The sequence below is a fragment of the Pteropus vampyrus genome, unplaced genomic scaffold (assembly GCF_000151845.1).
Source record: "Pteropus vampyrus isolate Shadow unplaced genomic scaffold, Pvam_2.0 Scaffold18, whole genome shotgun sequence".
NCBI lineage: Eukaryota > Metazoa > Chordata > Mammalia > Chiroptera > Pteropodidae > Pteropus > Pteropus vampyrus.
This window is the reverse complement of record NW_011888799.1, coordinates 3,305,549-3,331,003: the sequence shown is the minus strand read 5'-3', so window position 1 is coordinate 3,331,003 and position 25,455 is coordinate 3,305,549. Positions and strand designations below refer to the sequence as shown.

Genomic DNA, 25,455 nt, shown 5'->3' with positions numbered 1-25,455 from the left:
TCACCAATCCCAACAAGCCCTATTAATTTTCTCCTAAATAGCTCTTGAATCTGTCTATTTCTCTCCATCGTCATGGCTAACACTTGTCTAAACCACTATTCTCCCTAGCTTGGACTGCACCAAGAGCTTCCTACCAAAACCCTTTTTCAACAGAGTACCCTGAATATTTTAGAAAAGCAGATAGGGTCACTTCAAACCCCTATCTTTAAACCCCTATGTTTAAAGCTTTCAGTGGCTTTCTGTCACCCTGAGGATTGAATCTAAAATCCTCAGTTATTTTCATTTTTACAGTAACTCCCAAAAGGACCCAGCTATTTTCTGATTTAAGACCCTCATATATGCTGTTTAAGATCTCAGTGGAAATGTCATTTCTTCAGGGGGCCACCATAATCCCCATTCAGGAATAAAGCTCCCTGCTACAGTCCCACAGGCCCCCTGCATGTTCCTTTTCCAAACACTCACCACGCCTGTCATTACTGGTAAAGATCAGTGTTCCCTATTAGACTTCACCTGCCTGTTGGTTCGTCATTAAATCCCCGGCCCCCATAGCACCCAGCACATAGCAGTTGCTCAAGAAATATTTTTCATTTATTTAATCAATACCTGACACTAGTCTCCTGCAGACAAGATTTCTCTGAATCACCCTCGCTTTTGCCAAAGTATCCTGCTCCCTAAAGATGCTCAGTAAATACTTGCTGAATAAAAAAGCCAAAAGGAATACCTGTCATCACATCTTTTCAAAACCCATGCACTCTGTTCAAGAAAACATACTTGTCTGTGATAATATAGGAAATACTTTTGATGTTTGTTCACATTTCCTAGCATAGAGCCCCTCAATCCCTTGGAATTTCCTGGGTGATAGGAGCTTCTTTTCTTCTAGTAAAGTGACTCCTGGTGAAATCCTAGATAGCTTCAAGATGGGAGCTGGTTGTCAGAGAGATCAAGCCTTAATCAGAAGCTGAGAACTTTGAGCCTCACTTCCTAAATTCCAGAGAGAGAGGAGGGGTTGAAGACTGAGCTAAAACTTAATCATGCCTACATGAGGAAACCTCTATAAAAACTCTTCAATGATAAGGCTCAGAGAGCTTCTGGGTTGGTGGACACAATCACAAGCTGGGAGGGTGGTGCATGCCAAACCCCACTGCGACAGAAGTTCCTGTGCTTGGGAAAGCAGCCTTACTGTCCTTACCATTCTGGGCCTTATCCTATGTCCCCTTCATCTGGATGTGCATTTGTATTCTTTATAATATCCTTTATAACATACTGGTAATGTGGTAATAGTAAATAAAGTGTTTCCTGAGCACTGTAAGGCTTTCTAGCAAATTTTTTAAACTGAGGAGGAGATCGTGGGAACTCCTGAGATTTGCAGCCAAGTTGAAAAGAAGTGTGAGTAACCTGGGGACCCATTACTTGTGATTGGTGTATGAACTGGGAGGCAGTCTTGTGGGCCTGAGCACTTAACCTGTGGGGTCTTTGCTAACTCTGGGTAGTTAGTGTCAGAACTGAGTTAAATTATAAGACATCCAGTTAGCATCCGCAGAGAATTGGAGAATTGTTTGGTGCGGAAACCCACACATTTGGTGTCAGCAGTATTCTGAGTTAAAAACAGATCTTAGTATTACTAACACCATTAGGACTCCAAATGTTTTTCTACACTAGTAAACACTTAGTTCTCTCCCACTCCCTCTGCCATCCTGAGGAAAGGTATACAGCAGAATGACAATGAGTTTTCCTGAGCCTAATGCGATGAGGAAGGTAGATAACATTTTCACATAACCTGCATGATCTCATCTTATAGAGGTCTTGTTATTTGAAAGGCTAGCTGGCCTTAATTAAATACATCTATTATCGAATTCAAGCATGATAACCCATGCTAAACCACACCACATGTTTCTCTACTGGCCAACCACAAGAATGAGTGGCCAAGAGCTCATGGTAGATGAGCCTGTGCTTATCACTCTGTGCCAGGGGTCAGGTCTGGGTCCTTGGCACTAGCCCTGCATCCCTGATCGGGGACTTTCCTTGGTGTACAGGCTTTGTCTCTCCATTAGACATCCAAAGAGAGGAATCATGCTTCTTTCCTGTTCTGTCTCTGTGTGGTCAGAGTATGAATTTTTACACACAGGGGTTCCCTCAAGGTTTAGTGTTGCTCTGGACTTGCAGGTATCACAAAGAGTGAAGAAGAGCTAAGACAGTATGAATGATGGAGCTTCTGTCTGCCCCAGGCTACACATGGGATAGAATCATCCCAGACCCAAGCCAAATTTCCAGTGTGATATAGGCATCTCTACCTCCGTTTCTCTAGCTAATCATCTCCTGTTCTGCAGAACTCAACCCTGTCTCTTCTTCCTGTGTCTGAGATCAAAGGATCCCAGGGAAACTCCAGAGAGCAGAAGAAAGAAGGGTGCTGCCTTATTTCACAAAAGCCTGGACCTGCCCCTTTCATAGTGGCCTAACTGCTGCCCCCATGAGATCTAGACTCCCATGGAGATATGAAGTTAAGTCCATTCTTCTGAGGACACATTTCATGGTGTCCATCCCAGTGAGTGACTCTGTTTCTCCCACAGAGCTGAGGTATCCTGGTGGGGGGGGCACCTCAGCCCCAAGCAGAGATTCAAAAGATGGAGATCCCAGCATGTGGTTCCCTGCCCTCTGTTTTGCTCTGTCTGCTCCAGCCATTCCCCACCCCCCACCCATTTTCAACGCCCTCCCTTCCCTGACCCCTTACTCACCACCAGCTCTGCAAAGCGGACATTAAGCTCCTCTGGGTTTGGGATAGGACTAGAGAACTCCATATACTGCAGAGGGTGGTTGTCCCGAAGGTTGATCTCAGGAAGGTCACTGCCCCCAAAGCAGCATAAGAAGCCCAGGCCATGGCGGCTCCTCTTGCGGGGGGCCATGGTCACTGCAGGCCAAGAGGACAGTCAACAGGCAGGTGTCTTAGGTCCTCATCGTGATCTGGGTGGGAGAAGAGAGAGCACAAAGTGGTCAGGCATGGCAGCCAGGTAGAGGGAGACAGCGGGCAATTTGCCATCATAACTTCTTTGCCCAATGGCCAGGAGCCATCAACCCAATAGCTATGCCTCTTTCCTCCCCCCACAGCTTCTCTGTTTGCTCTAGCTCCTTAAAGCTGGAGGCATTTCCTCCTCACCACATCCTCCATTGTTTCCTGCCACAAACACTTTCAAATTCTCCCTCTGTACCCCTAAGAGAAGAGGGCTGTAGTCATGGAATGTGACTTCCAGGAGGCAGAGCTGGCACTCATCTCACCTCTCCATTACTGTCAGATGAGACTCCTATTCTCTATCCTCTGGCAGACTCATTTCTAGCAGGGCTCAGTCACTCACTTGATTCATTCTGGTATCTGGAGAAACATGCTTTAAAGGTTTCATCCAATGGGGAGGGAAGAATTGAGTTATTTTAAAGTATTGATTCTTAGCTGTTTCTTCTAGATTTGAGTCATTAACAGAATGATCAGAATGTCTCCATAGTCATTACTCACATTGTTGCTAAAAATGTTGACCACGGCAAGGATATAGACAGACCTAGATGGCAAAGCCACCTTGTCTGGGAATGCCAAAAAACTAGTCATCAACACTGTCAGGGGACAGTCCTTCAAGCAGCTCTAAATCCATAAACGCATGCAGTTATCTAGCCCTCTTTTCTATAGGAAACTTTTCCTAAAGCCTCAGGGAACTCGAGATGTGCCAAATCTAAGGCATTCCTTTGAACTAAGCTCTAGAACCTCATCAAAGAAAGATAAGATAAATGTGGCAAAACTTTTTCCCAGTGAACTTAAAATAACTTCTGGAGAAGTTTTCTAAGCCCTAATCATCTAGCTAATAACTTAGTCATCTGATCTGCCCTTTCATATAAGTCATGATGCATTTTAATCATCATTCTAGATCTTTTTACCAGCTCCATTTTATCTTTCTTTATAAACTTCGATAAAGGCTTTTTAGTAGACCCAAGAGAGCCTCAAATAACACATTACACGAGGCTGCCTTGAATTATTGGTTATCTTTTATGTGTTTACATACTGGCTCTCCGCAGTTATAGTGAAAGTTCCTTGAAGACAGGGGCCATACCTTCTACTTGTTTGATACCTCCCTCCATTTCTATAGCTAATAAAATGCCTTGAACTTCGTGAGTATTCAATAAATATTTCTAACTCAATTATAAAACAATCAGTGGTCATGGAAAAGGAGGAGAAGGGACCTTATCAATTTGTTAAGAAATACTGATTGAAATCTCTGATTCCTACTGATTGATAAGCTAACAGAAATCCTCATAGGGAACAAGAGGACAGTCTCAAAGGTGAGGGGAGAGGAAGCAGCAGGCAGGCTAACACAGAAATCCTAGTACATGGTGACAAAGACCTGAAATAGGCTGGCAGTTGAGAAAAACAAGAGAAGAAAAGAAGCTTTTGGTTTTCCATGGGACTTGTTAACCAAAGGCTGAGAGTGAGTGAGACAAAGCTCTGGTTTCCCAAGGTTGGGCCTACTAAAGCACCAACTCTGCAGCAGATAGGTGGACCACCCTAAAAGTTCCCTGAAGTTGTCAAATTTGGGATGATAATGCACAGTGCATATCAGGTCCTTTTTGTTTTACCAGCCTCCAAAATGCAGCTGCTGCTGGTGGGCAAGACTGCTTTGTTCAGGTCATGAAGTATGGGAAGAACACTCCTAGAGTCCCTGGTGAGATGAGGTTGATGGCATGATGGGGTTCTGAAGAGGGATGCACTGATATCTGGGAGTACCTGTGAACTCTCTTCTGCATTCACCTCCTCAACTTCTTCTCAACTCCCCCCTCCACTCCAGCATCTCCTTCCTTGTCCTTCTCTGCCCTTCAGCTCCTGAGCCAGGCTTTGCCAGGAGGAATCATGGGTAGGGGTAGGGCAGCATACAGCTGGCACACCCTGTTGGTCTTACACCAGCTGTTTATAGCTGTGATTTCTCTGATTGGTTGGTGCCATACCATATATGCCATTAAATATTTTTAATGTCTCCTCTAAGTATGAAGAGTGAGGGGTAGTGGCCACAGGAGGAGGTATGAAGTAGACACAGACCTTCCAAACAGGAAATGCCTTCCTTACAGAGAAGGGCCTGAGCACCCAGGGGAGTACTGCTTATCTGCCCTTTTAAGGGGCAGCCTATTTGATAGTTCCTGGGTACGCTTATGTTCCTGAGGATGCCCTCCTCCCCATGAACTTCTTTAAGTCTGTTCCTATCTCCCTTTCTTAGGTCCCCATCAAAACATTGAAAACTAAAATCACAGGCTTTCAGCTAGAAATTATCTAACTTCATGGAAGAGATGATAAAATTTAGGTCCAAAGAGAAAATGTCTTATCTGAGGTCACACAGGTTAGGGACATACCTGGGACTGAAACCCAGGACTCCAGTGTTCAAGTTCTGGTCTGGTCGCTACCTCACCAGAACGCATATCCCACATCAATGGCCTTTTTACCGAAGGCCCCAGCTCCCTGATAGCCTGCATCCACTAGAGAAGACCAGTCTCAATAGCTTAGTTTAGAAATAGCTCCAGTCTCAAAGGTCGCTCTAGACCAAGAGGGGGTTATGGAGATCCCAAAAGCCACCAGACTCTCCACCATCAGTAGGAACTGCTTCCACATTCCACTGGCCCAATTTCTTTCTCACCCCTGCTCTAATTCTTCCTTTACTTCAGCAGAGTCTCTGAAGTCGAACTGGGAGTTGACTCCTGGCGTTGCCTTCCCAGGTGGGTGAACTTGAGAATGTTTCATTAGTCTTAACCTCTCAGAACCTCAGGTTCCTTATCTGTGACACCAAGATAATAATAGCATCTTTCTTGTCAGATTTTGATAAAAGTATATGAAGTAACATAAGTAAGATGCTTGGAGTACACTGAGCACTCACAAAAGATGGGCAGCACTACTGCTGTGGCTTCATTATCATTATCGGTAGCAAGGTGAGCCTTGCCCTGCCCAGAGCCTGCAACCAGGGGCCCTTTTACAGGCATAGATGGGGTCACCAAGGCCGAGCATTGTAGGAACTTGCCCAACTAGAATTAAGAAGTTGCCTAGCTTTGCCTTCGGTAACTGGAAAAGCCTAGCTCCTCTGTCCAGTTGGAAAGCCTTTCCAGTTGGAAAGCCTGGACAGAGGAGCTAGGCTTTTCCTCAGGCTCTGAGCTACTTTTTGTTGGAAAGGCAAAAGCTTGCTACTAGCCCTGGGCAGGAAGTGGGAAAGGTGGAGATGGTCAGAGTGATTCATTTCTGCAAAATCCCTTTACAAAGATGAGCAATGGAGGTTCCCATTTTAGAAAAGAATTGAGAAGTAATATAGGAAAACGGGAAGCAACAACGGAACAAAATCCACTGGACCTGAACTTTGGCCAGAGATATTTAACCCGCCCCTACCACCACCCATCTTTCTCTCCATGGAAATTTTCCTAAAATCAACAGCTCTATGCCCTGCATATCCTGTCTCCTCATCCCATCCCATTTTCCACCCTCTAGGGACAATATCTTCTAGAACTATTAATCCCTAAACACACACCAACCAGTCTGAGACCCCAAGACATCTGGTCACCACCAATTAGTCCTCCTATAACTCTCACAGGGGTCTCTTCCAGTCCTCTGGCTTCTGCCAGACCTTCCCCTCCTTCCTGTCACAGCCTTCCACATTGTGAAGAAAACATATTTCCTCAACTCAAGAGACCAGGGCTAGTCACCAGCCAGTTGTGGGTCAGGGAGACGTGGTGTTATTTTCTTGGGGCCTCAGTTTCCTCTCAGTGCAATGGCAGGATTGGACTGGAGAACTCCAAGGGCCCAGTAGGCCCTGACCTTTCACACTGTCTGGCTCAATCTCGTTCCCAAAGACTTCCCCAGGGTCTCTTCTCGGCCTGCACTGAGCACTCCTCCCGCATTCCTCCCCAAGCCAGGAAGTACTTCCTATTACTAGAGTTCAGTACTCCCATTTGGTCTGTAAAGATGAAAATACTAACTCTTATCCTCAAACCCTGGGCCCCAGCCCTTCCTCACACCAGTTTTTACATTAATTAGGACTTCAAAAGCCCCTTATCATCAGTGCTTATTACTAAGTCATAACTAAAAGCAGAATAATATTAATACTTGAGACTTTGGTCTTTGCCAGACACTGGCCTATATCTACATTTCATCCCCATAAAAACTCTCTGAGATAGCTGGCATCATTTTAAATAAGTTATTTAAAGGAAAAAAAAAATCCTTGTATTTCAGAAAAATTAAGTAACTTACCTAAAGACACTCAGTTATGGCACAGCTAGCTTTAAACACATGACTGTTTGACTAAAGCTATAAACCACTAAGCCATGGGGCACATGTCTAAAGAATGCCCTAATCTGATACCTGCTCAGAGATTTCTCAAGTGTTCTATACATTTAGACTCGAAAATTCATAATTAAGCACTTCCTATGAGTTGGGCCAGGTGCTTTCACAGCTCTGCAATTTCATTTCAGCTTCACAGTGACCTTGTAAGGTGGTTATTACGATTATCCCTCCCTACAGAATATGATACTGAAGCTTCAGCAGCTGTTACCTGGCTTGTCAACAACTCTGTGGGCTGCTAAGAGACAGGAACTCACAACTAAACATCCTGACTCTAAGTTCAGTGCTCTTATCACAGGACTAAAGCTAACTCAAAAACCCTTTCTTTAGCTCTTGGGACAAATGCTATATCTTCAGAGTATTCAAATTTCCTTCCTCTATCCCCTTTCCCTAGCTCCATACATGCAAGTAACTGGGCAAAGATATGCTATTATGTCTTTCCTTGGCCTCTTCCAACTGCTCACTAAGAGCCAGATACTGTGCCGACAATTTTGTGCTATATCTCATTTATTCCCTGCAACCCTCTAATAGCATGATTACCCCTTGTTACTCATGGTTACATTATAACTCCTAAATGCAACTTGCCTATCAAGCACCTTCTGTGGGGGAAGGGCCTGGTCTTTGAGGAAAGTGGCGTCAAACTTGAACACACGTGCTTTTAATCAGCTTCTAGCCCATGTACTGGACACTGACCTGGGCTGTGAGGACACTGGGGTAAACAGGCATGGTCTCTTGCCTCAAGGAGGTCCCCTTCTAGGGGGACAGCCAGGGGAGTCAAGGCACTGACAACACAGAAGGGTTAGAAAGGCAGGTGCTGTGGCAGCACTGAGAAAGCAGACCTGGTCCAGCCTGAGGGAGGGGTGAAGAGGAAGTCAGGGAAGTTTCCAGGAGAAGGTGACATTAAGCCAGTCTTGAAAGAGATGAGAGAATTAAGAAGGGGAGCAAGTGGTGGGAAAAGGCATTCTAGGCAAAGAGAACAGCATAAGCAAAGGCATGAAGGGAGAAACAGCATGGTGTGTGTGAGGCCGTAGTCCTGACCACTGGCCTATTACTTTGTGGCTAAAGTAATAGGCAAAGGGAATCAACAGGGTATACAAATACCTTGGTTTGACAGTAGAGCTCAGGTATCCTGGGGAGCCTGCTCCTTCATCCTCCTCTCCCTACCTTGTTCCCTGGGGCCCAGGCCTGGGAATGGGACCCAGAGCTCCCCTGAGTTGCTGCATGGAACATAAGGAATGTAAACAATTTCCTGTTCCACAGGCAGATTACTCCCTATATACTGACCCTCTGTGTGCCATAGGAGGTTACCTAGGAAATGGACCCTGTCCCAACTTACCCAGAACATGGCTCCCGGAAGAAGAATCTCTGCTTTTCCACCCCAGGCTATACTACCCAGGCCACTGCCCACCATCTCCCTACTGCCCACCGACATCATATCTGCTCCTACTTCAAGCCTCTGAGGACCATCCCCTTATACTCTGTGTGCAGCAAACAGGTTTGTGATTCCTCACAACCCTATGTAAACACACTTCCACCCTGAAGCTGTCTGAATTATCAACACCGTACTCTACCCACGAACTTGGTTAGGTTCTGCCATAAAACTCTAATTATGTGATCTAAGACAAATTACTTAGCTTCTCTGAGCCTGTTTCCTCATTAGTAAAATGGGGTAATACTAATAGTACATACTTCATAGAGCTGTCATGAGGACTAAATTGGTTAATATTAGTAAAGCACTTAGAAAAGTGCCTAGTAATAGTAAACATTTTAATAGCTGTATAGATAGGCTACTATTAGAAGACACCTGGATGTTGACTGTATGCATTATAGAAAGTTCTCTATGCGAATGAATGAATCTTACATATTATTTGGGGAGTTGATAAATATTACAGGAGCCAATTCCAGCCCACAGCCTGTGTTTGTAAATACAGTCTGATGGAAACACAGCACACTCATTCATTTAAATATTGTCCATGGCTGCTCTCATGCAACACAGACCCTATGGCCCACAAAGCCAAAAATATTTACTACCTGGCCCTTTACAGAAAGTTTACTGATCACTATGTTATTAGGTTGAATTATATGTAACTGACAGTATTCAATTATGTTTAATCTACAAAATCAGTAATTTAATATGGTTCAACTTAGTATATCACACTAGCTCATCATGTGTCTAGTCTTACTCATTAAAATGAGAGTGTTATGCTCTAAATCATAATAGTTATAATTATCATTTTTGTTCCAGGTTTATTTTGAACGTTCACCCCACTCCTATAGGATAAATGTGATCACCTCTCCCCATCCATCTTTTACAGATAAGAAAATATGAGGCTCAGAAAGATGCAAAGTATAAGCCTGGGACTCAAAGCAGGTCCCCAGACCCCATGTCTACCACACTGTCCGCACTCGGTGCAGAGGCTGGTGGGAGTGAGATCCATCTCCGATTAGGACAAGAAATGGAAGCATAAAGACCTCCCACCTCCCCACTTCTCTGTGGGTCTATCTCCCAGATAGTGCTCAAGTCACATGGTTGAGGGGGCCAGTTGTGAGTTCCCTGTCACTCTCAGGACAACCAAGACAATCTGACTTACAGTGTGAGCCTCAAGCAGGGCTGGGGAGGGGGCAGGAAGCACTTTAAAAAATAAGCAAGCTCTCTTTCCAGGACTGGGGGAGCTATTTCTAGCAGCCACCCAAATTATGGTTTCCCCCTCTGCTCTGGGAAAGACAAAGAAAGCAAAAGTCAACTCTCTCAGCCAGAGTCCCCTCTGTACAGGCAGTGGGGTGGAAAATGCAGAAAAGGGGAGAAAGGGAAGAAGAGAAAGGGGTGTCTTGTTGGGAAAGTGAAACTGAAAATTCCCCAAAGTGACATTTCTCTGATTTGGGGTAAGTGTGGAAATTAGGGATTTTCCAACATGGTTTTTTTTATTTTAAGAAGATAAAGAGAATTTAGGTTTCTTTGTCTCACTGAAGCAGTAAACAAGCAGATAGTAGCTCTCCAAAGCCAAGCATTCATCTAACCAACCATCCAACCATCCATCCATCCATCCCTCCCTCCCTCCCTCCCCTGAATAATGGCTATGTACAAAGCAATTCCCTGGTTGTTTCGGATGGACCAAACATCAAATCCTAACCTCATTAGGTTTACAGTCTTGTTAGGACCCTGTCCCAACTTACCCAGAACATAAATAAGCACATGCCTGAACAAACAGGATGCAAGGAAGAGGAGGAGGTGTAGCTCCAGGCCATGGGACTGCAGGGAGAAAAGAGTGACTTATGGCTGGGTGATCTGTAATATTCACCACAGGAAGTGGCAGTGAAGCTGGGTCAAAGAAGAAGAAAGGACATTGGCATGTTCCAGGGGCGGGTCCAAGAAAGCATTCACAACAAAGGTGTACCAGAGGACCTGGCATTAAGACAAGCCCCAAGGTGAGTGAGAGGTCAAGGGAAGTATTTTTACCAGTCTAGAACATAGGGCTGAAATAGGTGCAGTGGGAAACAAGACTGGAGCCAGATAAAGGCAGGCCCTGGATGTCAGGCTAAGGAGGATGAGTGGCTGAAGGATGAGTGGTTGGCTTTTAGTAAAGGAGTTTGTGAGGCCTCATCAGAGTTGGGATTTGGATGGTTAATCCTGGTGGCACTGTAGGATGTAGATTACAGTAGAGAGAGAGAGACAGACAGAGAGAAGTAAGGAGGTAGCTCCCTCTGTCTGAGTAAGAGTTAATGAGGCCTTGAATTGCCAAGAATGAAGAGGAGGGGATGGATGCCGGAGATGTCATGGAGGGTGTGCCAGCACCTGTGTAAGTGGACAAGGAGCTTTGGTATAACATGTACTGGGCACAGAAAATAAAGATGGGCTGAGCATGAGACGGAGTGATGGGAGCTGTTTAAACAACAGCTGTGAAGTAAAGGAGAAGAAGGAATTTCAACACCCAAGTGTCTGCTACCCATTAGAGCCAGAGGGGCTCCTAGCCAAAGGGAAGCCACCCTATATGTGACACTTGATGCCTCATCCCCTACTGCTTCAGGGAAGCCATTCCTCATTCCATCAGGCTGTCTTTGCTGAAATGATTCAGGGAAAAACAGCCTATAGCTTCTTCCTGTGCACTCCTGCCAGGTCTCCCACCAGAGCACCCAGCATGCTGAGAACTCAAACCATTCTAGGCAGCCCGGGTTGGGAGAAACTCCCTACTGGCCATTCCTCCTGGTCTTCTTCTCTTGGGGTCTCAGGACAAGGCATTCTGTCACTCACAAGGGCAAGATCCCGAGGTCCTGTCAGGGCAAGCTGACTCTGGGACCCCAGCTGGATCTGTGCACATGGTTGAACACTGGATGTTATACTGAGTCTTCCCAGACATGGTTCCCACCTTATAGTCCTACTAGTCCCTCTTGGCATCCTTCATTCACACCAGACAAGGCCCTGAATGTGCTGCATGGCCAGCTGGACATAAATCCTGGACTGTAGGCACATTCCATCTCTTCAGGGTTGGCAGAGATGGGGACGGCAGGGGCAGGGAGAGGGAGGAAGGGGAGCTGAGTTGACTCCTGGAAGGCAAATGTGATTGAAAATGCAGACCCAGGGTAACCCCTCACTTGTCCCTCACTCTTGCTCACACAATTTCATCCATTCATTCATTTGTTCTAAGTACCATGCAAAGAGCTAGAAAAATACAATGGTAAACAAGAGTTCAGTTTGGTGGGACAGGGAGACAATTAAGTAAATAAATATAATAAAGTGTGGATATGGTTATGATAGGGGGAGTACAAACGTCTGAGTTATGATGTAAGTGGGCAGTGGGGAGATGGTGGGCAGTAGCCTGAGTCAGGAATGTCAACAGAAGTCCATCCCAAACAGAGGTTCTGTTCCACCTGAGCACTCAGCTTATACAAAGGGTTACAGTGGAATTGGTGCTGGAGGTAATCAGAGATGCCATTGAAGATTGGACCAGATATCCATCCCAGGATTACTAACACTGTAAAAGACTGAAAATACTCAAGATATTAAAACATAAGAATGGGTTAATAGGGATTGATTAGATAGACAGATCTACACACACGCACACACATACACACCTGCTCACACATGCACGAGAGCCTAAAGTAATTATCTTTTGGTTGCAAGAGTTTCAGGTTATTTTATTATACCTTGCTAGATTTTTCCAGATTTTCTAGTATGAGCATTTATTATTTTCATCAGAAAAAAATGTTATTTTTAAAAGAAGACTCCTAGACTAAAAATGAGGAAACCTAGGATTAAGTCCCGTCTCTGCCCTAGCAGGCTACCTGGACAAGAGAAGAACGACCTTGAACAAGAGAGCATAATTTCTCTGGGCCTCATCTGTAAATGAGCAAGTCAGACCACATGCTCCCTAGAGTTTCTTCTACCCCTGACATTAGGCTCTGTGCCACAGAATACATGAGGTGTTAAATGATGCTGGTTGAATGGAATCATATCCCCTGAGCTCCCACTAGTTCATCATTCATTCATTGATTCATTCACTCAACTATCATTATTTTTAGCACTCCTTGATGGCTGGCACTGCTCTTGGTGCTGGGGATACAAGGGCAAACTAAACAGACATAACTCCTGCCCTCACAGAGCTATGGTCTTCCAAGCTCAGAGTCTCCTTCCACTGCTCTTTGTCTTCTATCCCGTTAATGACTCTCACCATTTTTCCCAAAATGCCTTGAGCATGCTTGTTTCATCCCCAAACACCAAGGCCCAGACATGGTCCAACCCCATGTGGTCTCATGCTGAGACCACTGCTGACCTCTCAATTCTCCCCGCTCTAACATCCTGTAAATAGCCCTTTGAATAACATTTCTAGGAACACCTGATTCTCCATTACTCGGTTCAGCATCCCTCAGGGTTCCTAGTCCAAACTGAAAGCCACCTGCTTCGATTTTTAGGTTTGGCCATTTGGTGGGGCTCACAAATTCCATATGAGCCAAGCTTTGAGATCAGACCTACTTCCTAAGTGCCAATGAGGGCATGGAAGAACTAGAACTCTCCTATACTGCTGGTAGAAATGCAAAATGGTATAGCCATTATGGAAAACAGTTTGGCCATTTCTTAATAAGTTAAACATACACCTCCATATGATACAGTCATTCCAAACCTAGGTATTTACCAAAGAGAAATGAAAGTATATGCCCACAGTCTTATTCATAAACATGTACGACAGCTTTATTTGTAATAGCTCCAAACTAGAAGCAACGCAAATGTCCATGAAAAGATGAATCAGTAAACAAGTTGGATATTGTATCCATATACCAGAATACTACTCAGCAATAAAAGGGAATGAACTATTCATACATGCCACTTGTGGATGGATCCCAAAATAATTATAAGTGAAAGAAGCCAGAAGGAAAAAGGGTACACACTGTATGATTCCACTTCTAAAATTTGAGAAAATACAAACTAATCTAAAACCAGATGGGCGGTTGCCTATAGAAGAGGAGGAAAATGGGGAGGGAGGTAGTGGATTTTAAAAGAGTGTGAGGGAATTCCTGGGGGTGATGGACATGTTCACAGTCTTGATTGTGGTGATGGTTTCAGAGGTATATACATATGTTAAAACTTATCAAATTATATACTTTAATTATGTAAGGTTTACTATATATAAATTATAACTCAATAAAGCTGTTAACAACAAACACAGGTCTATTCAGACTCACAATATCAAATCTCCAAGGGCTCAGGCCACTGAGCTACCTTCTAAAAGATTACTAATATTATAAGCTACTCTATGGATATTAGGAAAGACCCCATAAAAGTGAGAGAATGTAGAACAAGGAATCTTCCACAGACCCAAGCCTCAGCCCATCTGGTTTCATCTCCCAGGAGGTGGGGTGGTATATTATAAATAGTACATATTTTTACATTAAGCCTGTGGCTCAGTGACTTAGTACCTATGAGCCTCCTCTCTCTCATGGGCACACGGATGACAAAGTCCACCTCCCAGGGCTACTGTGAGCACCAAATGAAGGGTAAATATTTAGCAGCCGGCATAGCACCAGGGACATCACAGGCCTTCAAACTGAGTTCCCTCCCCTCTCCTAGCCCCAGGCTACTCACTGTGGTGGCTAAGGTTCAAGGCTCAGCCTACGAAAGCATGACTGAAGCTAGGGGCTCCCTTCTAAAAGATTACTAAGCTCCCAGGAGCTGAGTGAGGATAGAATTAGAACTCAGTGCAGAACAAATAGGCACAGACCTGGTTCCATATGGCTGTCTCTGGGTATAGGGCTGAATTGACGGCAGCCTAGGACCTCTGGGTGGGTAAAAATAGGGCACTCACAGCCTGGGTTATAGTCTTAGAATTTGTTAATAGGCAGAGAAGATGACAAAGGGGGTTGAGAATGGTAGCCATGATATGGAGTTTTCATGACAAGGCATCAGAAGGGATGTGGTTTGGGTGAGGTGAAGGGGATGCCTGACCCTTGCACACTAAACAAGCAAGCATAGGAGATGCTCAGTAAATGATGGAGGGAGGGAGGAAGGGAGGGAAGAAATTAATTCAAGTTAGCACACGAGAGGTTATGACTCTATGGGTGCAGAGGTATATGTGTGGGTAATGTGAGGGGTGGTTATTATGTGGCATGTGTGTGTATATGTTTTATAGTGTGATGTATGGTGTGTGTATGTTTATGTGTGTATGTGGTATGGTGTGTATGTATCAGTGGTCTGTGATGTGTTTATCTCCAGGAAACCAATACACACGATTCCACTGACTTTCAAGTCTCAGCAGAAAGACAACCCAGTCAGTTCCCCAAAGTATATGAGCAAAGGAAACAGTAATGTCAATGAAAATCAGCCCCCATGTTAATTTCAAATCAGCTCAAAGGAGCTGATTAAGGATAATTAAAGGAGCTGCCCAAGCATAATACTTAGGAAATGCTACTGTGGGGAATGCAATGTCTCATTTTTAGTTTCTCAGGAGTCACACTGTGGCCTGGGAACAGAGACCATTCAAAGCATGCTTGTACCTGCCATGTACTTGACTGAGTATTCACATTAGCCAGCTCATCTAATCTCAAAACTTTGGTCAAAGTTTTGACTGATGAGGGTATTGAGTTTCAAAACCAGGAGATGACACCCAAACTAGGGCTCTTTCCTATAACACACTACCTCATTCCAACTCAGTTTTAATTCAGCTCTGGGGCGTTTGTACACGTGCATGTGTGTATTTTTCTGCGTGTGTCCAGCAGATGTAACTGGGTTTCCCTTGGATATATAGTATACATTCTATTTGCCTCTGCTATCTCAAATTGTGGTGTATTTTAGCTGCTTCTCTAATAAGCCTGAGATAGAAAAAACAAATTTCTGACAATAATGTGTCTCCAAACTATTCCATGCGCCACACTTTACAAGATAGATATTCAATACATTTCAAGAAAGAAGGATACTAACATTTAATAAGAGCTAGGCTGGGCTCAAACATTCATATTTTTTTATTTCAATTAATTATCCCCAAACCTTACATAGATGATATTATGATCTGCATTTTTACATCTAGGGAAATTAAAGCTTAGAGAAGATAAGAAACTTGGACAAGTTAGTAAAGTTCATAAAATGTGAACCTCAGCCTGAATGATTTCAGAACTCAGATATAGCTTTCCCACTGCACAGAGATGACGCTGTGTAAATGGCAGCATCATCGTAAACAGTCAGCACCTCCACAGTCATGGCAGCCTCCTGCAGTGCCCCATCCCTTCCTATCCCAACTCTCAGAGAAGAACTCAGCACTCGTACACAGAAACCCTGTCCCCCAGAGAGATAGCAACCCGGTCCTATCATCTTACCACACACACTGAGCCACAAAAAGTTCCAGGCTGCTCCATCTTCAGGGCTAGCCTCTTGGGCATGTGAGCTGGGCACCCTCAGAAGGACCCTCTGCTTGGTTTCAGGCTCTGCTGTTGCTGTCTTGAAATCTTTAATAATTTTTGAACAAGAGGCCCTGCATTTCCATTTTACACTGGGCCCCGCAAATCAGGCAGCTGGTCCTGCCCATCTTCTACAACAGCGAGCACAGGCAGCCTTTCCCAGGAAGAGCGGCCCAGCCAGCCACTCCCTGTGTGTTTCCAAAAATGGTACCCACAGTCCCTGAATGGTCAAGATGAAACAGAGACAAGTTACTTTAATATGAGGTGGCTTCCTGCCTGAACAGCTTCAATGGGCAACTCAGGAACTGCTGGGCGGTTTCCAGCCCTGATCTGTCCTCTTTTTCCCATCTAAGCCCTCCACTCCACGCTCCCTGGTTTCTGACCACATCATCCTACTCACCCCTCCCTCAATACACAATCACTCGAGGGACTGAAATTCCTAGAGGGCATGGATACTTCTACTTTTATCTCCAACTCCCCTCCACAGAGCTCTTTCTGCAAACACAGCAGGAACTTGATAAGAGTGGATGGATTAAATCAACTGCAGTATTTCCTGAATTCTTGACTCTATCAGTTATAAGATATATTATCAATGTGATGACATTACATTACTCATACACGAAGACTGTATGTCCTGCAATTGGACAAATATTAAAAGAGCATGTGTTAGTAAAATATAGTAAAGAGTGGCTCTGCTTGTTCTACATTTGGGTTACCAATATTATCTCCCACCCTATTCCCATCCCCATGCCCACTTCTGCTTCCTCCTCTTCTTCTCCGTCCCCTATGCAGATCCTACCTTCTCCAAACAGCTTTCTTGACCATCCCAATCTACCTAAACTCTCCCAAATAAACTCAGAGAACTTCATGTCTGCTGTTTACAGGCTATTTCATGCTATATTACTTCATGGCACTTTATGTTATTTGATTTCTTATATTAATTTATACTTTTTATACCAGTGACATTTTCTAGACTTTAGGCTCCATGAGAATAGTTCCTGACACAGTGAGAATAGTTCATATGAGAATAGTTCACTGCATACAGGGCAATGTATGTATCAGGTCTTCTTCCTGAATGAAAGACATCTAATGCTAGTGGATGGGGGTGGGGGTAGAGAAAGAGGAGAAAATTAGCTCCCCAGAAATATATCTTTATGGCAAACCTAATGAACTCAAGTCCTTCAACCTTTTCTCTTCTTCAAAGTCCATTGGAGGTCAAAAGCATCCAGACCTTGGCCTGACACCCTCAAGAGGTATCTCAAGTGACACTCAGCAAGAGGCAAAGGCATGCTCCTTTATAAACCTGCATGCTTAAATCAGATCTTGGCATTCCCAGACAAAATGCAGGACATTTTTATTTGTTTGTTTCTACTTTCCCCCTCCTTCCTTATAGGTAAAGGTATTTTGCAGATAAAAGGGATAAGACATTTTTCCTCTCTGCTTCCAAGAATGAGATGTTTCCTCTGAGGGAAATGAGACCCCATCTGTAGGACATCGGGCTGCAGAAGCTTGGATTTTCTCTCTTAGGCCAGGCCATCCCTCCCAATAGTCCCAAGCCCTGGGAGTAGTCCTTGCATGGACTTCCCATTTCTTTGACCCTGACTTCCCTAAAAGCTCTGCCCGATTCTCTCAACTGAAGAGGCTTTATTTACCCAGCAGGGCACCTCAATTTCTCCCCTTCATCTGTCTCCTCAGTAATTGAGGCCCATGAAACACCTCACCCTGGAATCTACAGATCTGGGTGTCTCTTTCCACCCAGTCACTCCTCTAGAGATCCTTGTCTCAGTTCTTCCTGGTGTTTCAGAACAATGTGAGATAGGACCCACCTCTCTCAAAGCTCCAAGTTCTCTCTTCCTCTTTGATTTCATCCAGCTAGTTACTTCTGCGGGGGGCAGCCTCTCCGTGCCCCTCCCCATTCTCCTGACCATTCACCTGCCAAGCCTCACTCCCTTTCCAGGTGTGGGTTAGGCACCCTCTCCTTCGCATTCTGTTTCTCCTATTATCAAACATCAGACAGAGCTGCTCTTGCTTCCCGAATTATTGTCATTCTCACTGGTCTGTGACTTTCTTGAGGTCAGGGACAGTGTCAGGCAGTTCAATAGAAACCCTGTGTCCAGCACAGAGCCTGGTACAGAGTAGATGTGCTGGGGTTTTGCCGAGGTCCACATCTCAGACCTCTGACTTCTTATCCTTTCTCCCTCCAAGCAAACCTTCCATCACATTCTTTCAGACTAATTCAGCAATGCTCACTGAAAAATTCTTTCCCCAATCTCCAGCTCCATATTTCCCACTATCCACATTTCTACTCAAATGTGCTAACACAAATCCCACCAACTTCCTCTCAAACTGATTTCATCTCCTCCCTCCCCCTTAGACCACCACTGCTTTTTTTCTGTGACTGACACCACAGTCCTGACATTCAAAACTACAGAATCATCAACTCTTCCTTTGCCTTGAGTACTGTTATATGGCAGGCGTTTAATATGTATTATCTCATTTAATTCTCACAAAAACCCTGAGAAGTGGGCATTAGCATCCTGATTCCACAGATGAGGAAACTGAAGCTCCGAGAATCCGAGTCAAGTGACCTGCCCAAAGTCACAAGCACGTAACTGACTAAGCCGGGGTTTATCGATGATGCCATCTCTGAGGGCTCTGCTCTCAGAGATTCTGGGTCAGCAGTTTCCAGGGAAGAACCCAGGAATCTGCATTTTAACAAGTTCCTCAAGTGACTGAGATGCAGGTAGCTTAATTCACTTCATTCTCTTTCCTGTTCTTTCACCAGCATTTGTACTCACTTTTTCTCAATTTGTCCTTCTTTCCAGAGTTGTGATCAAATCCCCCAGGTTCTCGCACTGGCTGCACAGTAGCATCACAGGGCATTTTGAAAAATAGTGATGCCTGGATCCCAATCGGAATCAAATAAAACAGAATCTCTAGGTGGGCATGGGGGGAGGGGCACTAGGATGTACAGCTCATCCTAGTGGTTTGCCCAGGGTTGTCTTGGTTTTAATACTGAGATTCCCACATTCCAGGAAAGCCCTCAGTTCTGGAAAAAAAAAATGGAACACTTTTTCACCCTGTTGGGCTCTAGCACTTGTAAATTTCTCCAGATGATTCTAATTTGCAGCCAAGCTTGCAAAACATGGGACTACATCTGGGTCAAGAGATGCCTCTCCCAGTCAGCCAGCTCCCCAGGGAATCCCTGAAGCCAAAGCTCACCTTCCTTTGGTTTCCATTTAGCTTGGGTGAACTCAAAATGTGTCCCTAGACCAGCAGTATCAGTGCCACCTGGGAATCTGTTTTAAAAAGATGTGGAACTAACTCTAAGTAATTTGTTCTTCTCTCAGCCACAGATCCTTTGCAAACCCCTACCACGCGCAAGCGGCATTTCCTGGCTTGAGTGAGGTAGGGATTAGAGAGTTAACTGTCAGGCAAGAGTTTGGTGGTAGAGAGAGTTGAGCCTGGGAGGCCAGTCCCCAGGGAGGTGCAGTGGTGCTCAGAAGGGGCTTGGTTTTGATTCAGATGCAACAAACTGATCACTAACTAGCTGGCTTATTTATGTCATCTCTCATTAAATTTAACACTAACTCTGTCAAGTATATGATGTTGGGGTTTGGTGGGGTCCATACTTCTCATTTGAGTTCAGGACCAGTTGAGAAATAGATACATGAAATGGAAGGATGGCGGTCACAATATCAGCTATGTTCCTAATAAGACTCTGGGGGTATGTAGCTTTATACTTCTGGCCAAATGAACTTCCTAATATCCCACTCATGGATGAGGCCAGCTCCCATATCCGGTCACTGACACAAAAGGGTGACCGTGGACCTCCCCATAGATGTAGGCTCCTGACTTCTCCACCCACAGCTGGCCAGATGCACCTACCCTGCAGGTGGCAGATCCCAGAGAGGGGAGGGAATGTTGGCAGGCCCAACTCATAACGTCTCCCAGAGTTACTGTTAGAGATGCCTCATCTCTTCCCTTGAAGTGATGGGGAGGGAGAGGCCTGAGAGCGAGCAGCCAGGGTCTTCCACTCTGATGCACATTACAACTACTCTTGCTCTGATCCTCAGAGTTGCTGACATGGTCTGGGGTGGGAGCCAGGTATTGATAGTTTGGGAAAGTTTCCCAGGTGACCCTAAGGTGCCACCAGGACTGAGTAACTACTCTTGCGAGAAGAAGTCGGGAAACAAGATGTAAGAAATGGTCTGCTCTAAGGATCAGGGTCATTCCGATTTCACAACCAGGGAACCAATTGCTCAGGGACCTTGAGCGTCTTGCCCTATGCCTAGAGCTCGTAAACAGAATCTTATGGATGAATAATGGCAGGAATGGGTCAGATTTCTTCAAATCTTGGGTGGACGTAGAGGTTTTCAACCATGTTGGAGCCAGATCGGCTAAACCAGAAGTTCTAGAATCTCCTGGAGGGCTTGTTAAAGTGCAGCTCACTGACCCCACCCCTGGAGTTTCTGATTCAAAAATAGGGCTGTGTAGCTGTGAAAAGGGCACAGGCTTTTGAGTTAGGTAGATCTGGGATCTAGCCACAGTTGTGCCACTATCTAGCAGGATGACCTTGCCTGGTTCACTCAACCTCTCTGAGGCTGTTTCTTCATTCGTCAAATAGAAATCACAGGAGTAATGGCCTCATATGTTTCTCATGAGTTTAATGAAGACACACAAAGCACCCAGGGTACTGCATGATACACAGTAGGAATGGGGATAAATTGTAGATGCTGATATTATTTGTAGATGTTGGTTTTGGGGAAAATCTTTGAAAAGATTGGGAGGAGGTTTTTAGATACAGGCAAGAATATGTAGAGGCAGAACACTAAGGGGAGAATGAGCTAAATCTTGAAGGATGAGGGAGGGGAGCCAGAATGGAACAGAAGCCAGTGCATAGAAGTGGAGACAATCAAATCGTGTATGCAGGGTAGAGGTCTGCTGCAGATCTGGCTGGGAGAGGGACTGGGATTCAAAGTCACCCGAAATAGAACTTCCTTCTCTTTAAGCTCACAATTTGCTGCTCCCCTCCTCCCTTCTCTCTGAGCCACACTCCACATGCCTCTGTCCAGACTCATTTGTTAGAACTGCCCCGCCACTGCTCCCCCACCCCTACCCTAGGGATGCAAGGAATCTTAGCAATGTGTCCAACTCTAAGTGCTGGAGGAAAGAAGCGAAATAAAGGAGAAAACCCTCTCTCTAGGCTTGTGTCTTTGTATGGCTTCCACAGCCCTCAGTCTTTCTCTCTCCCAAGCGGTGGCCATTCTGAGCCAACATCTGGTTAGAAGTACCCAAAATAAGAGAGGCACCAACAGCCTGCCCCCTATCACACAACCACAAAGCCCTCTTTGCCAACTCCCTCCCCTTCCCTCTTTCATAACTAGACTCAATGCTTATCTCCCTGTGACTTCCCTGATGAACATGACTTGATTGTAAAAGTTCCTTCCTCCATATACACAGTCATTCTTTCATCCATTAATTCAATAAATGTTCACTGAGCATATATTCTGTGCCCAGGCACCAAGCCAGGAAACAGAGATTCCAATATGTAATGAATGACACAATCCTTGCCCTCCTGCAGGCTAAGGACAAGCACACTAGATTTGGAGCTCACACAGTCACAAGGAGAAAATGGGGACCCCTGGTCATGCTCTTCAGTGTTCTTTTTTCTAACATGAGAAGAGACCTCCCAGCCACTAATGAGGTATGGCCAAATCTTCTTCCATTCTCTTTTGCACATCCAAAACACTCCAAAGAAAACATCTGTATCATACACAGATAACACACTTCATGTTGTTTTCCATCCTGTAGACTTTAGAAATTTGAGCCTCAGTGCTTGTCATCTTCAGTATCTGCCTTGACCCCTATGTCTGGCATCTTAGCTAAATGACATCTTAACCAATATTTGACCTTCTTGGAAATACTAGGCACTGGAGATTTAAGGATGAATAAGATATACTCCTTAGTATTTAGAGACCACAGTTTATTGGGAGAGTCATGCCATAAACAGATAGTCAAAACTCCATATAGGAAGCATATAGGTAAGATATTGCGATGTGAGTAGAAAAAGACATCTAATACAGCTTGGTTGTTGACAAGGAGGACACCAGGGGAGGCTTCCTGGAGGAAGCAATGCCACAGCTCAGTCTTACAGAAGAGAAGCAGTAAGTTTGAAATTAAGCCTGTACATTGGCTTGATTCCTGCCATTTCAAGTCATCTAAATCACTTCTCACTTCATTCCCTCTCCTTCCCTGCCCCTCCATCTCTGAATGACCAGGGCATTAGAGCTTTTGGAAAAATAAATCCATGTATACATGTATGACTATGGGTAGATTTTGCCCCTCCTTTTATTTAGAGTTAATATTATAATGCCAACAACATAATGCTAATTATGTAATAAAAGCTAAAAATATAAAGCAAGAGTTTATTCACCCTGGCTTTTTTTAGGTGGGTGACCAGATACCCCCCTTAGCCTTTCAACTCCAGTGCAACTGAAGGCCAGAGCTGAGTTTTCAAATGTTGCACCATGGTCCTTAATAACTGGAAAACAGCTACTGGCAGACAGAAAAGGGCAGAGTTTCTGCCAGCTGGAGAGCTGAGAGTCAGAGCTGTACCAGGCTCTGCAAAAAGGACCAACAGCACCAACAGCTGTGAATCAAAGGCCTCTTTAATGAGGGAAGCAGAGCGGGGAGGAGGTTATCACATCACACTTTTTGTCAAGCACAGTCATCTGAACAGGTAGCGAAATTCACTGTTTGTCAAGATTGAATAATAACAGAAAGATATAGCTATTTGCATGCATGCAGATGGGAGAGGAATTGAAGACCAACAGTCCCTTACTAACAGAGAATGAGATTTCCTACAACATGAGGGGTCTGCCCTGATATTTACCCCTGGTTGAGTCCATCAAAGCCAATCCCCCTTTCTCTAGGGATTTTATACTTTATTAAAGAGGCCACATTTTATGTCACTGAGTGTTAGCTAAAGAACTTGCACCCTAAGACTCCTTTCCGAGAAGCAGCAAAGCCTCAGGAATAAGACAGGGTCGAGAATGTAGAATTTTTAGCATCTAAACTTGGCTTTGCCACTAACTAGCTATAAGACCTTGGGAAAGTTACTTCACTTCTTTAAGCTTGACATTCTTCATCTGTAAAAAGAGAATGTGACAGGACATACCTCATACTGTAGTTGTGAGAAGTGTCAATTCAGGAATAATACCACATGCCGGATACAGAGTGTTTTACAAGGAAAATATTTAAATATTTCCCAATGGATTTTGCCTCTGGGAAATCCAGGTATTCATTTTTTTTTCCCTTTCCTTTCTCTAACACCCTTCTAATGTCAGAACTAAGCCACGGCCTTATTTTGCCTGAGCAAAGAAGCCTCCAGAACAAAAAGGTTGATAGAGTGGGAAACATTTGCTAAGAGGTAATGTTGTCTTTTTCAGGATTAGAAGGAAAAAGAAATAAATGGTCAAGACTACACACTCTTCTCCACCTGGGGAGCGGGGAGGGAGGAGGAACATCACAAGAAAAGACCCAATGGCTTGGAGAATCTCAGAATAGGGACACACACCTGAGGAAAGGTATGCCTCTTGGAGAAGCCCTGCCTGCAGCTGGGCTCAAAAGTCACATGGTTCTGCTAGGGGCAGGTTAGCAAAGACCGGGGAAGTTACCTGGGGGCTGCTCTCAGGCTCATCTGTCTAGTTCCAGGCAACGGCTGGACACTCAGGTCCTCCAGTGGCAAGTAGGTGTCCCAAGAGAGCCAGGGGGCCTGGGAAGCCACAAGCTTCAGCAGTAGGTAGCAGGACTGCCCTCAAAAGCCCTGGGGATAAAACCAGACCTGGCCCTGCCAGTGGATTTCAGCACAGGTGCCCATGAAGCAGAGGGAACATGGCATACTTTAGTGCAGATCAGCATGGACCCTGCATTCCCAAGATCCACCCAGGGCAGCCTTTAGAATACTGGAGCTTCCTAGGCACCAGACTACAAAAGGAGGAGAGACACAGGGAGACACCTTAAAAGGGAGTTAGAATTGTGACTTCACCGAACTGTGATCCAAAGCTACTGCCTCGCATCGGATGAAACACAAGTACCTTTATCAAGGTAAGATTTTTTATTGCAAATTATGTATTATAGGAAGTAATTACTTTTTTTCTGCAAATGTGAGTTGTATACATTTTTACCACCCATCTCAGTAAGTCTTTCATAAATATTAGCTGTTATTATCATCATCATCGCCATCACCATTATCATCACCATCACCATCACCATCACCATCACCATCACCATCACCATCACCATCACCATCACCATCACCATCATCATCACTAAATAGGTTAGTCTCAGATTGATATGGAGGGAAGGACAAGAGCAAGAAATAGTCCTACTTCTTCCAGATCTGAGTCCTGGGAGGGCTCAGGGAGGTTGGTGGAGGGGAGAGGGGTGGGGAGAGAAGCAGCCTTTAGGACTCACCCTCTCACCCAGAGTTTCACCCTTTCCTAATTTTATTCTCTGAAAACCTAGTAAAGTCCTCCCCTTTCACCCAAATTTAACTCTAACTAGGCTGTGGATTCCTCTGCCCCTTCCTCACCAATGCGGCTGCACAGGAGGGAGTGCCAGTTCACCTGCCCTCAAGTACCTGCCTGGCCTGCTCAGGTAGGGTCCTGCAGGGGCCCTCACCTCCCCACCTACTTAACTGTCTTTTGGCCTTGGCAGTATAGCATAGTGGTTAAGAGCCAGAACTAAGGAATTAGACTGCCTAAAGATCTCTGCAATGCCTCTCATCTTCTGTGTCATCTTTGACAAGTTATTTTACTGCCCTGTGCCTCAGTTTCCCCATATGAAAATGTGAACAATAACAGTAATCAGCCTCATAAGGTAATTGTGGAGATCAAATGAGTAAGTTCATGTACAGTGATCAGGGTAGTGCCTGGCCCCTAGAAAGCCCAGTGTAAGTATCAATAATTGCTTCCCTTCTCAAAGAGGCCTTCCAGACTATTTACAATAATCCCTCTTTCAGCACTATCCACCTCCCTTCTCCTTTCCATTTTCCACATAGACTTATCACCATATGAGATGCTATATACTTTACTTTTTATTTCATCTCTCTCTCTCTCACTAGAAGGTAAGCTCCATGAGATGCTTTTGTCCATCATTCATAGTAATATCCACAATGCCTAGAATCACTGCCTAGCACATAGTAGGCCCTTGTAATAAAGAATGAATAT

General features: G+C 44.7%; 1 protein-coding gene across 2 annotated transcripts in view; it reads right to left on the bottom strand.

Moving 5' to 3' along the window:
• Positions 1–25,455, bottom strand: part of DAAM2 (dishevelled associated activator of morphogenesis 2) — a 107,625-nt gene that overhangs the window by 43,826 nt on the left and 38,344 nt on the right. For both annotated transcript variants that reach the window (XM_011354564.2, XM_011354565.2), the window contains exon 2: positions 2,733–2,958. In XM_011354564.2, coding sequence (XP_011352866.1) covers positions 2,733–2,900 — 168 coding nt within the window. In that variant the 5' untranslated portion in view covers positions 2,901–2,958. The remainder of the gene's footprint in view (positions 1–2,732; positions 2,959–25,455) is intronic.